Genomic DNA, 17345 nt, shown 5'->3' with positions numbered 1-17345 from the left:
AAAGGAATGGAGAAAATACTGCACAACGTTTAACTAAATCTTACTTGTGGACTGGACACATACCTGATCCTTCTTGTCTACAGGAATGAGATCCAAGAAGGTGGTCAAGTTGGGCAGCTGGAAGTCCAGGAATGAATCCTGCAGGAAGCCGTAGTAACTTTGGTTGTTGGCATAGCAACGCAGAGGAACTTGTCCTGCAATGGAAAACCAGGTAAACAAATATATTTTCAGACATGGATAATGTAAGACATATGTGCATTTCTAACCCCTGGGGGCAATATTGACCCAAGTCGGGCTTTTAAATGTTTTTGATGTGTGATTTTAAAGGAAAACCATGCAAAAAAAAAAAAAAACCACAAGGAAGTGAAAATATTGCATAGATCGTCAAAACATGTCGACTTTCAATACGTCGTCCCGCTGTGCCTTCTAAATGCTAGCAAACGGGAGGTCCAGGGGTACACCCTACAGATGTCAAATTCAGCCCTTGTCTGACTCATTTACTGCCATGAAAAATTTGAAATATTGTTATTTTTGGACATAATGAAAACCGAATGGTTTATCTTGCATTTCCGCCCATTTTTGCATTCATGCTTTCAACGGGAACTCGCCAAAAAGTTGCAATAGAAACGTTTGTCTTGAGACCCGGGGGGGGGGGGGGGGGGGGGGGGGGGTGCTAGCGCACAATCTATGACATTTCCAAGCCTTTTAATAACTTCATCGGGTGGCTTAGCCTGACTTCCATAATGCAAAGTTCTTGCTATGCATTGTGGAACTTGTAGGTGACAAAAGCCTTCGATCCAAGAACTAAATGTTGCAGGAAAGCTTTTATTTTGCTGCAGGGAGGTGTTTTATTTCACCAAACGCAGCCAGTTGCGGAAGACTTTGCCCCACCTTATTTAAACCCATAAGGCAATGTCAAGCTTTAAGCCACTCTTTGAAAACCTTTCAACGTTACCTTTAAGAGCCTGAATGATTTGGTTTTGGACTTCCTTCCGTGTTGCTTCACTGAGACTTGAGATGGTGATATTAAGCTCCTTAACTCTGGGTATTGGGATCATAAGATAAAGAGTAAGTGAGCATGCATCACAAAGGTGTAGCTGTAAGTGAAACCTGTTTATTCCTCGTACCCTTGCCGCTCGATGCTGCAGGTCCTTCTCGTAATTATTTGGAAAAATGGCACAACATGCGCCGTGGACAGTTGGAACAGCAAGGGGGACAGTCTATTCCGAATCCACACCGAGGCCTCGGAGTCGTTGACCGATGACTTGGAGAGATTCGCGCGATCGAACACGACTTCCAACATGGCTGACCTCACTGAGGCTGGATATAGAATTTCTTTACCCTGCAGAATATGTGAGATGACAACAGTCACATTGAGGGGCCCAAACATTTACAGCGCACCCTCACTAGTTTGCGGTTCGACCATCGCGGATTCACTACATCGCAGATTTTTTTTTTTCATTACTGTACTGTATCGTAGAGAGACATGCTGTGACGGTTTCTTGTCGAGTGTCCTGAGTCTTGTTTCCAATTTGTTTTCCATGTCTAGTTTGTGTGTCTCATTTTCAGAGTCTAGTTTTCCATGTTCAGATTCCTAAGTCATGTTTCCGTTTCTTGTTTCTGTGACTCATTTTTCCCAATCCTAGTTTCTTGAGTCTTGTTTCTTAGTCGTTTTCAAAGTCGGGTTTCTGCGTCTCATTTTCAGAGCGTAGTTTTCTGTGTCCATATTCCTGAGTATTTTTTACGATTCTAGTTTTCCAAGTCTAGAGTCTATGTCTCATTTTCATGGCCTAATTTTCCGTGTTTAGATTCCAAAGTCTTGTTTCCAGACTTGTTTTATGAGTCTTGTTTCTGTTTATCATTTTTCCAAGTCTGGTTTCTTGAGTGTCTGAGTCATTTTCCAAGTCTAGTTTCCAAGTCTAATTTTGTTATCTCTATTTTCTTGACGTTATGGTTGTTTGATATTTATAGACAGTACACAGACTTTCTACTTGTCCTTTCTACTTGCGTGTGACCTGTCTGTTTCAGGGTCTAAATTATGTTCTTCACATGGCATTAAAATTCATCCGCTTTTAGTCGCCCAAATACCCACCTTGATAGATGGTGAGAAGTCATCAAAAAAGGCAGGCAGGGCCTGGTCAGGTACATAACTCATCACCTCGAACACTTGTGCAGAGCTGGTGAGTGCACCTGGTGTTGAGGACAGGTCAGCTAGCTGCCTCACCGTCAATAGCGATAAGGCCTCAAACTGCAACCACGCACACACATAGGGAAATTAAAATTGGATTTGGGGAAGGAAAACAAAGAAGGTAGAGGTGTGAGAGCATACAGCTGAGAAGTTGGGGTAGAGCATCTGAATCTCGCTAATGAGCACCAGGTGAGCGAAAGCGCCCAAGTTCAACTGCAACCATTCACTGCTGCTGTTGCTCTGGGTGATGCAGCCATGATCTGGAGGAAGAAGAAGGAAATTAATTAGAAATCTAAGTGCATTTATTGATATAACATGAAAAAATGAGCTCGATGGCTTTTTCCACCTTGCACTGTAAATGGTTAAAAGCAGGAAAACATACTGTAATATCGCTATCTCATGAGTTCAAGCAGACTCTTTCGTGACTTAAATGAAGATCAGATCACATTGATTTTACGACGACATGAGCCCATCCACAGAACTCACCGTCTGTGCCATTGCGGGTCAGGAAGATCTTGATGAAGTGGTTTAAAACAGACGTCTGTACAGCGATGCTCATGTTGGGCTGGACGTGACTCAAAGACTGCACACTGTTGCCAGGGAAAGTGGATACGTATATTTACAGGGGTTCCTTAAGATATGACTTTTAATGTGTTCCGTGACCACACTCGTAATTGAAAATACCCAAATCTTAAATGTCCTTTTCTCAGTGACATGAATGAAAATGCGTTCTGGCGTTCTCCAAAAACAGTACTTTATAAAATATTAAAGTAATGGACATGTTTTTCCCTCTTCATCAATTGAATTGTGGTCCTGGTGTACCCAAATTGGTCACTTGGGGGCAAAATACAACACTATTTATTGACGTTACTAATAGTGAAGTCCTTGGGAACAGCCAATCACTGGCCTGCGTTGAAATCCAGTGATGTTCATAACAATAATAATAATAATAATATTTCAACTTCTCTGAGCATTAATTCTTTGTCATTTCATGCAAAGAAAGTGCCAATCTGTCTTTGCACTATTGAACTATTTGTTGCTTGAAGTGTTAGAGTTGCGACATAGATGCGATTAAGCACTCGAATTAAGATAGCGGGACTTAATTTATTGTTTAGCTTGTTTCCATACATAACTTGTAATTCCGTTTGACAATAAACCTCAACTGGGAGTGACATTAACAGCTTGATGAAACTCATATCTAAAATTTGTGCTCGGAGGACCAATCACTTATATTTCACATCACAATTATATTATGGAAATGCATTGCATTTAATGTGGCTGCAAAGGCGCCTGTCTTACATGTGTTGGTAGCCGGTGCAGTTCAAATCCTTGGTGGTGAGACACGACAAGAAGTTAGGGGAGACGGCGTGGAGAAATGGGCGGAGCCTGTGGTTGAACCACAGCTCGATATGGTCGGGATCATTGATGTAGTCTGCAGGGAAGGCGTCCAATCGGACTTCTTGGATAGCATCCAAAATCACGGAGGCTGCAGAATTCCCCGAGTTAAAGGTCTGCAACGTAAAGGGCACATTACAGCTCGTTCTAACACACAATATGCCAATTATAGAAAAATCTTACGACTCACCATACCATCAAACAAAATGGCACCTTGACTTTCAACTTCAATCTGTCATAGAATAGACTAGAGTAGAATGGATGATGTGACTAAACTTGTATTAATCCGTTCCAACCATCCCAGGTTTTCTTGTTGTTTTTTTAATACAGAAAAATAGGAGTGATTGAATAAGAATGTAAAGAAATAAAACAGGTTTGATTTATTTGGCAAACGCATCTACTGTCGTAATTATGTAATGATTTGTGCCTTTGAAGGGGGTGTGGCCTAATGAATAACTGTGTGTTTGTTCATGGGTACACCTTCTGCCATCTAAAGCATTTTATAGCTGTGCCTGTCACCACAGGTACTTTATAAAATGTGCATAAGATAACAAAATTAAGGGTTACTATAACAATGTAGTCATAAGTTTATTCATGTTGCAATTAATTTGCTCTTAGTTTGAAAAGAAAAACGTTAAAAACATTACATCAGATTTTCATGAGCAAATACACACCAGGTACACTAATTTGTGAACCAAAGAACTAGATGATTGTTGTATTTCCTACCATATTGGTGGCAAGAATGTCCAGAGACTGGTTCAGCAAATGAGAAGTCTTGGTAAGGAGGAGCTTCCAGATGGGAAGATCGCTAGAGTGGTTGCACGTAAAGATCGTGGCTAGATCCTGCGCCGATAACGCCGCCAGCTGTGCCGTGAAAGAGCAGAGCGGTTGTACTACGACTGAAAGCCAGAATATAACTCCATTCTACCGAGAGGCATGACGTTTACCGATGCGCATGCAACTTGCTCCGCGGCAAAATCGCAGAGATGTTCTTCGTGCGTCCCGCTGTCCAATAGGAGCTGGAGGGCTGTGCTGTTTGCAAAAAGTCAAAGGCATCATGATAAGACGTCATTTTGGACTCTTTTCCAAATGGGATCGATGTTATGCATTATGACAAAAGCACACCCTGCAAAATGGCCAAATCCGACTTGCATGCACAAATCCGACTTACATGCACATATCATAAATATAAGTATAGCATTACAAAATACTGTTTGTATACTTTTAAACTGTATTTGTATGGCTTGGCGATCCTACAGTGGCTTCAATATTTGACACCACAATAACAAAAAACATTTTCTTTTAACATTTATCCTTGTAGGTGGATTTTAGAAACCCTCAAAATAAATGCCATTCATGAGTATAGATGTCCTATCTATTTTTACCTAGCTTGCAATGAATAATTTACCTCATTCACTGCCATTGACGAGTATAGACGTCAAAGATCTACTTGAAATGCTGTGGGCTGCAGTGAATGAGTTTAAGAAATGTTATGTTTTGCAAATTCTAGATCTAGGTATAAATTGTATCTGGGTACATTATGTAAATATTTTTTTCCTAATGCTAAATGATTGTATCATTATTGTTATTACTATAAATAACTTTAACAGCTGGGATAGGCTCCAAGATGCCCATGACTCTTTTGAGGGCTGTGTCAAAATTGAGCTCACCTGTTGACTTCCATACATATCTCTGTGGCTGTGAACAAAAACACGACATGAGTGCGTGACAGTGAAAATTTACACTGAAGGTGAAGTAAGAAAATCACTTACCATTGATTGGGGTTACGATGCACTGATAATTGCGGGGAAAAAAGGAATATAGTTACATACTACATCTATAAAATCAAAGAGAATTTTAAAAATGTATTTTTGCACATCATCACCTCTCCACTGTAAATGCTGCAACCTGCGAAGAAACAAATTCAAATTTTACTCCAAAATACATATAGAACGTTCAAATGGAAAAACATTAGATTTTAATGGGTATACCTGTGCAATCTAATATGCAATCTAAGATCCAATATGAAAAAAATAACAGATCGACTCTTACATGAATGTTATTCATTTAACAATGTAATTTTTTTGTGGCTGTAGATTACTGTTATACTCTGCATCGTGGAATTTTATATGTTGAGACTCTCATGATTACAGCTAAATCTATAGTGTTGTATTCTAAAAATTGGCTTGGTGTATGAATGATTGTGACATTAATCGTATATTTCGGCACTTGATCAGAATAATTAAGGCCTTGTTTACTCATTACCAGTGACTGAACATGAAAATTGACCTATTAACTGTAGAATTACAGAATAATTTTCTTAAAGTACATTTAGTCTGAGAAACGGCTGGGCAACAAATCATTCATTTATTCCTAAATGCTTGCAAGTGGAATTTATTTGAAGGCAAAGTCAACATTAGGGACCTGTATGACCATTGACACCCAGTGGTTAGATCGTTTGTTACTTGGTGCATGTCTCACCGGGCGGAAGAAGCTCGGTCAGCTCCAACTTGCTGGAGGAGATGGACGACGCCACATGCAGAGGCACGATTATCATAGCCAGGTCCAATCTAGTAAAGCTAAAGCAGGAAAACAGGAAGGCCAGTAAGGTTATCGCTACTATTTATCCATCATCAAAATGACAGTACGTCTACTTTGAAAAACATGTCAGGTTAACTCACAGAGTTTTGTAGGCAGTACAGGAAAGGTTTCTATTGAGTGGCTAAAAATGGAAGAAAAATAAAACGTGGTTATTCTCAAAAATCTCTTCCTCGTTCAAACCCTCTATTGAGTGTTTCTTACTGGTTTGAGGGCTTCAACAAGGAGTGTGAGGAATTCGGGGATTTTTAAGCGTTCCTCGGACGAGGCTGTCAACTGATCAAAAAGCGCATCGATGACTTCTGTCTCCGGGCGACCGGGAGGCGGAGCAAACATCAGATCCAGTCGTTGCCGTAGGGAAAGAAGTGCCAGGGCCTCCAGCTAAAAAGAGCCATTAAATATGATCTTTTTTCAGTTCTTAGACAACTCTTGTATAGTCTGTTTAGAGACAACTCACAGGGTTGAAATCTGGGTTGAGCTGCAGAATCTCTTCAAGGGTCAAAAACTGGTAAAATGGACCCACATTCGCCATCAGCCACTCTGCACTGGTGTTGAATCCCAATAGGCAGCCTGGGCCTAAGTTCATATATTCATAAGTTCATATATATGAGTAAATCCTTGCCAGTATTTTTAGATTTGAAATGAATGGTCGTGATGAGCTGACCTGAGGCTGGACGAGTCAGGAAATTCACAATGAATCCTTGCAAGATCCCGTTCCGCTGCTTGTCGGTGATGTCGTCATAGTGTTGTGTGAAAATCTCCAGGCTTACATTTAAAAAAAAACAAACAAACAAGCAAAAAACAGTGAAGCATACTTCTATCGGACTCAAAGTATCGAGTCCCTTTGCATTATATTACCACATCAAGAAATAAAAACTTTTCTGTAGAATTATCCAGAACGACTGTTAAAGTCACCTTTTTCCTCTAGCGTTTACCTTACAACTAGCTTGTCAACAAACCATAGTGAATCAGCATCAAGCTAGCAGGATTGGCCATTAATTGTTAAATTGTTAAAGTATCTAGTCCCTTTGTATTTTATTACCACGTCAAGAAATAAAAACTTTTCTGTACAATTATCCAGAATGACTGTTAAAGTCACCTTTTTCCACTAGCGTTTACCTTACAACTAGCTTGTCAACAAACCATAGTAAGCTAGCATCAAGCTAGCAGGATTGGCCATTAATTGTTAAATGAGCAATCATATTAATTTATCACACTAGGTTCATTTTACTGTTAAACACTTCATTTTTAAAGATCTTTCATAGTTCTTTGCTTACATATCCTGGTATGATTGACAGCTAAGGTTTCTGTGGCTCAGACAACGCAGGAAATTGTTGGACGCCGATGGCAGGAAGGCCTTCAGGCGCCTTGAGAACCACGTGGCGATGACGCTGCTGTTCCTCAGCTGTTCGTCGCTAAGCAGAGCCACGCGGATATCTCCGATGGCGTCCAGAATTTCAGGTGCAGACGGTCCGATTACTTTGTCGGGCTATGCAAAAGACGCATACGATTATTTGAAAAATCTGTCAATCATTTACCACGGTTCCTTCCGAATTCACCAACCATGCTGGCCAGGATATCCAAAGCCGGGTCCAAGATGGCGGAGAGATTACTGATCAAGATCTTCCATAGTACCATAGATCGTGTGCTGTTGCCGGTGAGATTACATGACAGGAGTGATGCCAGCTGATTGGCCGAGAAGTTCTGATGAAGCTGAATATTGGATATGAGCAAAACACAATTTTAATCTATTTAAAATACAGTATGTTATTAATGTAAGTCAAAGGTTTGGAAACTCCCTCTAATTCAGTGTGTTTTTTTTATTACGGTTTTTATAAATTTTCTCTTTTGTAGCTTATTTTTACTATGAATACAGTATGCGCCTTTTTCCCAAATTTGAACTTAATATATCTTGTTTTTGTTCTGTCAGTTTTATGATGGGGATGATGCTTTCTGAAACGATTTTCAGGTCACAGTTGTGCCTTTTTAAGAGTGGATGGAATAATGGATGAATAAATTATTAAATATATAATAAATAAAAACAAAAAAACACATTTGATTTGAAGGTGTTTTCAAACTCTTGACTAGAACTAGAACTATACAATTTCCTGAAAAAAAAATACAGCGGAGTCTTGACTTAAAAAACAATCAAATCCCGGCGTGAAAAACAAAATGCCACCTGCGCGCACGCGTATTCCTCCAGGGTAAAGTTGCAAGGAACGTCCGCGGATGTGCTCAAGGCCAAATGAAGATCGGAGCTGCGTGATTAGCGCATTAGCACGTTAGCTATTAGAACGACCAGGCACACAAACAACGTGGTGCCTTATGATATTTAGTTTCCAACATACCTGTCGACTCCCTTGCATACGTCAGTTGCTGAAAAATTGCAGAGAATTTGAATTAGTGATTGTAGATGATGTCAATTTTACAGATGCCACGGTTGATGCCTCTGCTAATACTTCACAATGCCGACTTTAATAATCCAAAGGATGTGATTAATAACGTTGTGTTTGCGAAACACATTTGTGAAGTTTGCAAATGCTTCTTACCATTGACCTGGATCAACAAGCACTGTGGAAAAACAAAGTTACAAAGTTACAACAAATTATCGTGTGTACGCAGGGAGCAGAAAATAATCGAGAAGCACAAAATTTGAGCAAAGCTCACCTCAATGTTGTCAGGCACACATTCTGGGAGAGAAAGAAAAAAAGGAACAAAAATGAATCCCATTTTCAAATCCAGTTTGCAGCTCTAACGTTTGTGACACAAGCTTTGGTATTGGGCATTCAAGTCCAGTTTACAGCTTTATTTATAAACCACTATTATTGGATTTACTTATGGAATGTTTGTATTATGAGGAAGTCTACCTTTTGGCGTGGATTGTATAAGTTGATCCAATTTCTCTCGAATGAGAAATTCCATGTCAGGGGGCACGGAAACGATGGCTCTTTGTAGCTGCTCAAGACTGAAATAAAATAACAAAAATAAGAAGTTATTCCAACTGCAAAAAAAAAAAAATCAAATCATAATTTTTCATACATAAGTAGTTTCAATAGCAAATATATTTCACATTAATTACAAAAAAATACTCACATGGTTTTGGAGACTTCACAGGGAGGCTGGTCCTGTAAAATCCATAATATTTTACCTCTCGATCATGAAATACTGGTGACTCATCAGAATCAAGCCCATCAGAAGAATCACCTCAGTAACCTGTAGGAGAACTTCATCCAAGATCTCTTCAAGCCTCCTCTCTCTGGGGGACTCCAACAGGAAGTCAAACACCTCCCGGATGACCACGTCCTTCTCGGGAGGAGTCGGGAGAGGCAGCAGCATCAGCTGGGCGGTCTGTCGTGGAGTCAGCTGGTACAGAGCCTCCAGCTTGGGGGAAGATGGAGAGAAAAATATCGTCAGCATGCGCTCCAGTCTTCGTGTGGCTGAGTTCCGATGCGAGTGACTCACGCCTGAGAAGTTTGGGTTGAGGTCATAGAAGTCCGTGATGTTAGCGACTTGTGAGAAGGAGCCGAAATTCTTCCACAGCCATTCTTGGCTGTTATTAGTTGAGAAGCATACGTCTGAAATTGCTATCGGAACAGAAACAAACAACAAGCATAAAATATATTGAAAGGATTCTACGCGCGATTGTAACAATTTTGTTGAAGAAGAATTAGAGACGGTTAGGATGGCATTTGGAGTCTCAAATTCTTCGCGTGAGTGTAAGCGGTGGTCAACAGCAGGTCTACATTTAAATCACAGGTGAAAGTTATTTATAAGATTGAATGTGGTTCCTTCATTCTGAATGCAGATACAACCACATCATCTCAATTGTTTATTTTAGTTCAGATGTTAAAATTACATTTTTCTATTAATTGAGGTGTGCTGGTAATTATTCAAGTTAATGGCGAATAACATGTTGCAACTAGAAGCAGTTACTGGAGAAATTGCGTGTAAATGCTGAAAGTTGAATGAAATATGGAAGCATGTGGAATGATGTGGAATGCTTTGGAATCATGGCATACATTGGAAAGAAGTTAAATTATATATCTTACAGTTGGAATCGGTCAAAGAACTGTAAAAGTCAGAGAAAAAACAAGAACATTTTATGGTGTTTTTATTTTGAGATTTAGAAAAAAGGTAGAACATTAGTTGAGCAATTTAAATTCTGAAGGTGAAAATTGAATATTGCAGAAAAATATAAATTTATTGCATTCATCAAGAAATGTAGGGGGAAAGTGTTGTAGGTATGAAATGACAGTTAAATCCTTGTGCAGTATTGTGTCCATTTTTTTGGACAGATTCCTTCACATTCTACTTGCAGTAGTTTAGCCAAGGGATGGCACTTTCCTGGAATTGTGATAATTAAATTGGTTGTTCGTTAATGATTTTTTTTTTGTTTTTTTGTCCACTACTAACTCAATACAGTATTAGTTAGTAATTTTTGGTGTAATTGTGCTTTTGACTACTAGGGGGCGGCAGAGTAGACTAAAACAAGAAGCTCATTATTTCAAGCTCAGGTTCCTTTTTGTTTTTCATGTTTTCACAAAACAGTGGCTCTACATTCATTCGATAAAACTCATCTTTTGAATTTGGGGGGTTATACTGTATATTGTGATGACAAATGTGTTAGCTTGGAAAGAAAAACCACTTGGTTAATGGTTAAAGGTAGCTTGGAATGTAGTCACTGGAGAATTTACTGTATTTTGAAAACTATTCCTTAAAATTCACTAAATTCAAATCCAGATCCTTCCAAAATGTTCCTATTTGCTTACCAGACACGTTGTGACGCTTCATGAAGTTGTAGATGAAGTGCTTGTAAATGTTTAGCCGGTACATCGAATCGGCGTGGATGTCGCTCTTGTGTTGGTCCAGAAGAGCAACGCTGCACCGTGACAAACGATAAATATTATTACCAGACACACTGAACAAATTCCGTGTAGAATATAAACAGTAGAAAATGAATGTTTAACTCACAGGGTTTGGTAGGCGGGACAAGAGAAGTTGTTGGTGCTCAGGCAGATGAGCAAGTCCCTGGGTATGTAAGGAAGGAGAGGTGACAACTTGATATGGAACCACATGGTGACAAATTCCGGATCTTGTAGGTTTTCCTCGGTAAGCGCGGGAGCATCGGCTTCGCTAAATATCTCCTGGAAGTCAGACGCCACCTCTGTGAAGTTCTGCAAACACCAAAGAAGCGCATATAAAATAATGTGCATCAAACATCCAGTTAATTGTGTTGCTCCTTCTGAGGTGCCCGTTAAATATTTCTGACATATTTTTATAATTTTGTGAAAAATTAGTTATGAGTAGGGGTTAAGAAGAAATGTGTGTTTAGTTTGAGTTGTAGGAAGGCTCATAGACTCACAGCTGTGACAAACTCCTGTATGAGTAAATTGAGACGTTCCGTCAGCTCCAGAATCAGTCTCATGATGTTCCCCTCAGACATGGTCAAGTTGGTTTGAGCCGCGCAGTGCATGATGTGCGCCACGTTTTCCACCGCATCAGTCAGCTGTCGGTGCAATGAGCGAGGAGAATTTTGACAAACCGAAATGACGTGAGTGTTTTCCAAAGAAATGGTACAGATTTGTTTTTCTTCTTTTTACCCCGCAAGGATTGCCATCAAGTGTGACGCTGCAAACATCCTGGATGTCTACTGTTCCATTGTCCATATGGTGATCCAAGTAACTACAAGACACAATGCACCACTTCATCATGCATAAAGGAACTTAATGAGGAGACCGGCTGCTGGCTTTAGGTTCCATATCCATCCATCCGTCCATCCATCCATCCATCCATCCATCCATCCATCCATCCATCCATCCATCCATCCATCCATCCATCCGTCCCTCCTTTGATTCTTAAAAATGTTGCCGTCTGCCAAATAGCTAGATTACTTGCTATCGAGCCAACAAGAGAGCTAAATTACTTACAAGCAAGCTAGCTAGATTACTCACTATCTAGCAAGGTAGCTAGGTTACCAGCTAGCTAGCTAGATAGCTAGCTGTCTAGCCAGCTAGCTAGCTGGATTACTAGCTGGCAAGCTAGCTAGATTTCTTGCTAGCAAGCCAGCAAGATACCTAGATTACTAGCTAGCTAGCTACATACATACCTGTACATACATGCATACATATAACAAAGGTATGTAATAATTGGACTGCCAATTTACCCTTGTGTTTGAGGGCAACCATCTTGCGTTGCCTCTGAAAACACAGTTATCAGTGCATTTTGTAAATGCAAAGATCCATGTATGGATACTTAAGCGCCTCGTAGTTAATGTTTAACGTAACGAAAGTTTACTGATCAATATGTAGAAATGACAAATGAGAAGAATAGAAAATGGCCACTTATTTCATTATATATTAAGGAAAATGCTCTTTTTTAGTATGTCATTGTAGTTTCATTGGGAAATTTTGTGGATTGGACTTACTATTGATATCAATGACTACTTAAAAGTTGAGTACTCATGCTGGTTTCGGTCTGAAAAAATAGCATTGATAAGCCCCTACATACATACATACATACATACATACTTACACACACACACACACACACACACACACACACATATATATATATATATATATATATATATAAATGAGGGAACTTAGCGGGACGTACAACAAATGGTGAAAGGCGAACATGAGATGGTCACTCATCAGTAATTGGTCGTCGTTGGACAACTTCTGCAGTTTGGGCAAGACGGTACTTCGGTACCATTCCTCCATTTGGTCCAATTCTGGTGCATCCAGGGCGAGGGTTGATGGATGGGGCTTGTAATGACTCGCCACCTCTTCCAGAGTCCAGTTGAGCAGGAACTGCATTAGCGTGCTGCTTCTTATTTCCGACACGTCTCTCTAAGAAATGAAATTTGAAATATTGATTGACGCACTTGTATTGTATGCAGCTAGTTCGTGCCTCAACAATGAAGTAATGTTTGTACCTCTTTGGTGAAGGCGACAAAGTTATGAATGAAGCTCCCAATGGGCCTGGCAGCCACCATGATGCCTTGGATCAACTGTGATGGGGCAGGAATGAACGTTTTTGATGTTTTTGCTGTGAAGCAATGCTAAAGTTAGCATACCTCTTTGAAGGCATTGTGAGGGGATGGAGGTGAATATGGGCTGTATGTCAGTTGGGTGCCTGGGTCGGTCCGGTTGCGGTTCGATCCATAATGGTTGGCCGGAGGGCCATCTGTCGTCAAACTGTTGAAGATCAGCGACAGCGTGTCGTCTGTCCAATTCACCTCGGGCCTCATAAGCAAGTCGGCCTTTTGCTCCGGAGACAGCAGGTGGAGAACTTCCAGCTGTGTCGAGAAGAAACCAGAAGAGTTTAGAAGGGCAATCCCCACCCCCCCTTGATATCACCTTGCAGTGCTTGTCTGTATAAAACCTTTTGCAAAGAAGTCACACTAACACAATTTTGCAACAGGTTGCCTCATGTTCCAATTAGTTTGCTTTTAAGTTGAAAAGTACCAGTAAGTCGTACTGTTCCTGAAGCTGCATTAAGAATTATTAAATCAGATTTGCTGATACCCGCAGAAACCCTGTGAAAATGTCACACACCCTTCAATTACCGACATTTGAGAACCATTACTTTAGACCATGAGAAAGGCGATTAGAAATACTATGTGATGCATTTTCCCAAAACCAGGTTTATGTCACAGATTAGTTTTGACTTATTGACGAAATACACATTTTCTACAGAGATGTCCATTTTGGGACGTCTACAAAACCAATCTCGTTATTGAAATTGAAGTGTATATGGGACTCACGCCGCTGAAAATAATGTTGAGTTCTGGTAAGTCAAAAATTCTCGCCATGACGCTGAAGGCACCAAAATTCTTCATCAGCCAGTCCTCACTGCTCTCATTTGGATTCACACAACCTGCAGAGGCAAAAATAATAATCACTCCATTAACATTATGGGAAATGCACGCGCATAAAGTCCAAATCCACTGCAGTGTCTAATCATTACCATCGACTCCATTTCTTGAAAGGAATGGATACATGAAGAATGAGTAGATCCATCTTTGTCTGTAAGGATGCATCTCAGAGAAATGCTGGCTGAACTCCTTCACCCTGCAAGAAGTGAGCAGAGAATTCAGAAAGCCTCAAATGTCGAGATGAAATTCGGCCATGTGACGGGCGTACATTGTTTGGTAAGTGGAGCAGCTGAAGTTCTTGGTGCTGAGGCAGGCCAGGACGTGTCTGTTGATTGACTTCAACAACGGTGTCACCTTGACCTCCATCCACATCTCTACCAGGGCTTCATTGTGTAGAGGATCCGCATCGGGGTTCATGAAGATACCTCCCTCAAGAATGATTGGACCTCCTCTGGCACTGGACCTCTGTCACGACATAATGGGGGAGGAGGTTGCTTGCAAATAAGGAGTATAATAACACATTATTGCCCAGGGCCCACATTTGGTAAGTTTTTCAATGATTGTTTTTGGACTAAATTTTGAGCATATCGGATGGGCAAAACACAATCCTATTATTAACGACTATCTATTGACCAAATTTGAACCTGGTTATATTGATTAAAGCAGTGGTTTTCAAAGTAGCGCACCCCCCGGGGTCTGTGAAATAATTTGGGTTATTAGTGTTCGTTTGATTTTATATTAAATTGTGAACATTCATAAAGCAATTCAATAAAGCAATCAACACGTTTAATATATTTTTAAAAATGTAATGATTTTGAAATTTGTCAAAATGCGTTTTGTATCTACAATTGCTTGCTAAGAGGCAATGAAGCCAGCAAGCTAAAGTGTCATTTTATTTTATAATGCTTTTTTTTGTTTGTTAGGAGGCGTCTTGCAATTTTTATTTTCTAAACTTCATTATAGCTCAAAAGTAATGAATATACTCGTCGAATTGAATCTGTCGGCGAATAAAAAGGGCACTTATGTTGGGTTTCATTTTTTTGTTGTTGTTTTATTTCTGCAAACATTTGCATTGGGGGTTCCCTGGAAATTTTGCTTTCTAAAAGGGGTCCCTGACTTCAAAACATTTGAGACTATTGACTAAAACAGAGCCCAGTTTTACACAACTATTTTAGTACTACATTTGGATCCTATTAAACTGCTGCTGTAGTTGACGAAACATTTGACAAAGCGTTTTTGTCATTTTGTCCCTATTCCCCATTGGTCTCAGGTTACCTTGCGTCAAATTGCGTAACATATTACCTGTCTGCAGCTGGGCAACTATTGCCATGAACATTGTTTGCCTTCAGCTAATCTTCAGCAACCAACTCGTAGACTCGACTATCCAAGAAAGTATACTTAACCCGGTAAATAAACACAATATAACACTCATAAATCTCCAAACGCAACCGAATTCAAGAAACGCTCACCATTTAGTCAGAATATGCATTTTGAGTATTTTATTGTGACTTTTGGTTTGACAAACACACGAGTGGTATTTCAAGCACTCGTACTGGATGTCTTAAGAGACACAGATATGTCTTTGTGTATTTTGATAACATTTAGATGTTTTTCACGCAGCTATGACAGAAATGTCGAGCATGTGAGAAGTGCTAAAACGACTTCTGGAGAACCAGCTGTTCAAGAAGGCCCTTATTTTTTGAGACCATACCTGATATCGGCACACACAAAGTACAGTGGACCCCTGGGTAACGGCGTCCCCGGCTTATGTTTTTTTTTTCACGTTACAAAGTGGAATATAAAGTTTTTACGTCCTCGTTACAGCGTTTTTCACGCTTTACGGCATGAACAACAATTACAAAATTCAAACGTTGCGGTCAGTGCATACATCACTAAAATGCTGGTCTGCTATTGGTCAGCGTCACTAAGACGCTGGTCTGCTATTGGTTGGCGTCACAGTGTCACTAAGATGCCGATAGGCTAAAGACTTGATCTCGTGTCAGTGCTCACAATATCGTATTTATTGTAGATTTTGGTGCTTAATTCAAACTTTAATTGGTCAGCCACGGGTCCCAAGAGAGCTCGTGGCATTAAAAGGAGAAGGAAGAAGATGATTAGTATGGAAACCAAGCGGGAGATAATTAAGAAATACGAAGAAGGCTAGGCTATGCTAGGCTACCCTCACTCGGAAATATGGCCGTAACTAGCTCAAGTCACATCACTCCAAAAATAGCATTTCAATTTTCCTTTATTTTGTTTTTTATTTATGATGTTATTTAATTATATACATATATAATATATTTAAGTAGTACTTACTATACTATTTTGTTACTAAGTTTTAATATGTATATAACATGTTGACGCTTTTACCTAGGGATTTTATTCGCATTGACTAATTAGCATAGGTTTAAATTGCCCACCATAGGACGATTTCGCCTTACAATCCCAACCCCTAAACAGATTAGTTTTGTATGGCAGGGGTCCACTGTAAGTTTTTAAGTAAGTTCAAAAAGATCACTTGCGTATGATGTCAAGTCGTCTGAACCAGTCTGCCTGCCACCAAAATCTCCGCCGCAACCTGGATCTGCCTTTAGTTGGTCTATATTCTACTTTCTGTCACCAAATTGTTAAGCGCATCAGGGATTTGTAATAGAAAAAGCCCATCGAGCAAGAACGGCCTACCAAAATTCCCGTTGCCGCAGAATATTTTTTGCTATATCATTTTACTTCCTGGTTCAACTTTATTTTTCTCACACAATATTTAAAATACCCTAAAATCCCATTCTTTCCTCGAATCTGCTTGTTTTCCTGGCCTGGATGGATGGAAAATTTTTTGACAGCTTTGTCACACAGACATTTGTGTGGCCTGGCCTGGATGGAAGGAAAAATTTTTGACAGGTTTGTCACGTAGACATTTGTGTGGCAACATTCCTCAAACGACGCTTGAGTGATTCCGTCACTTGATTAATCTCGTTCCATGCCTACCATGAAGGTATAAACATCCATCGCCGCCTCCAGCATTGCTTTCAAATTCCGCATGTGATCCTTTCCAGTGTTCGATGCAGGCGAGCCCACGCACTGGAGGAAGCATGACGCAGCATCTAGTTCCTTAAACATCAATTAAAATGTAATAAATGAGCAAATACTGTGCTCAGTCATTCATTTACATTTCAAACTTTGGAAGGTAGTTTGATCCTAATCGCAAACTGAGTGAAAGAGGTCAAAAAAATAACAATAAGACAGATTCCTTTTGATGATTCATGCGCGGTTTGTGATCTTTTCTTC

General features: G+C 39.9%; 1 protein-coding gene and 1 long non-coding RNA gene across 2 annotated transcripts in view; one reads left to right on the top strand and one right to left on the bottom strand.

Annotated features, from left to right (window-relative positions):
• LOC148421479 (uncharacterized) overlaps positions 1-17345 on the bottom strand; it is a 35151-nt gene that overhangs the window by 11914 nt on the left and 5892 nt on the right. The window contains exons 5-42 of the mRNA XM_088418664.1: positions 17046-17168; positions 14329-14525; positions 14153-14256; positions 13950-14062; positions 13260-13481; positions 13119-13193; positions 12797-13032; positions 11782-11863; positions 11544-11687; positions 11153-11355; positions 10951-11060; positions 9644-9765; positions 9386-9562; positions 9275-9306; positions 9049-9146; positions 8849-8871; positions 8731-8752; positions 8530-8557; positions 8361-8439; positions 7745-7894; positions 7459-7670; positions 6846-6946; positions 6639-6757; positions 6386-6562; positions 6265-6305; positions 6065-6162; positions 5469-5491; positions 5356-5377; positions 5254-5281; positions 4531-4615; positions 4310-4447; positions 3488-3699; positions 2675-2778; positions 2330-2448; positions 2093-2248; positions 1128-1342; positions 956-1041; positions 64-194 (exon numbers count right to left, since the gene is read on the bottom strand). Of these exons, the coding sequence (XP_088274790.1) occupies positions 64-194; positions 956-1041; positions 1128-1342; positions 2093-2248; positions 2330-2448; positions 2675-2778; positions 3488-3699; positions 4310-4447; positions 4531-4615; positions 5254-5281; positions 5356-5377; positions 5469-5491; positions 6065-6162; positions 6265-6305; positions 6386-6562; positions 6639-6757; positions 6846-6946; positions 7459-7670; positions 7745-7894; positions 8361-8439; positions 8530-8557; positions 8731-8752; positions 8849-8871; positions 9049-9146; positions 9275-9306; positions 9386-9562; positions 9644-9765; positions 10951-11060; positions 11153-11355; positions 11544-11687; positions 11782-11863; positions 12797-13032; positions 13119-13193; positions 13260-13481; positions 13950-14062; positions 14153-14256; positions 14329-14525; positions 17046-17168 (4407 nt within the window). The remainder of the gene's footprint in view (positions 1-63; positions 195-955; positions 1042-1127; positions 1343-2092; positions 2249-2329; positions 2449-2674; positions 2779-3487; positions 3700-4309; positions 4448-4530; positions 4616-5253; positions 5282-5355; positions 5378-5468; positions 5492-6064; positions 6163-6264; positions 6306-6385; positions 6563-6638; positions 6758-6845; positions 6947-7458; positions 7671-7744; positions 7895-8360; positions 8440-8529; positions 8558-8730; positions 8753-8848; positions 8872-9048; positions 9147-9274; positions 9307-9385; positions 9563-9643; positions 9766-10950; positions 11061-11152; positions 11356-11543; positions 11688-11781; positions 11864-12796; positions 13033-13118; positions 13194-13259; positions 13482-13949; positions 14063-14152; positions 14257-14328; positions 14526-17045; positions 17169-17345) is intronic.
• On the top strand, positions 110-15067 carry LOC148421480 (uncharacterized). Its single transcript, XR_015866070.1, has 3 exons — positions 110-211; positions 14175-14336; positions 14442-15067. It is a non-coding gene; the product is annotated as an uncharacterized LOC148421480 (long non-coding RNA).

The sequence above is a fragment of the Hippichthys cyanospilos genome, chromosome 7 (assembly GCF_059441005.1).
Source record: "Hippichthys cyanospilos isolate Australia breed blue-spotted pipefish chromosome 7, RoL_Hcya_1.0, whole genome shotgun sequence".
In the NCBI taxonomy this organism is placed as follows: Eukaryota; Metazoa; Chordata; class Actinopteri; order Syngnathiformes; family Syngnathidae; genus Hippichthys; species Hippichthys cyanospilos.
The sequence above is the reverse complement of the archived record's forward strand: the minus strand, read 5'-3'. Positions and strand labels throughout refer to the sequence as shown.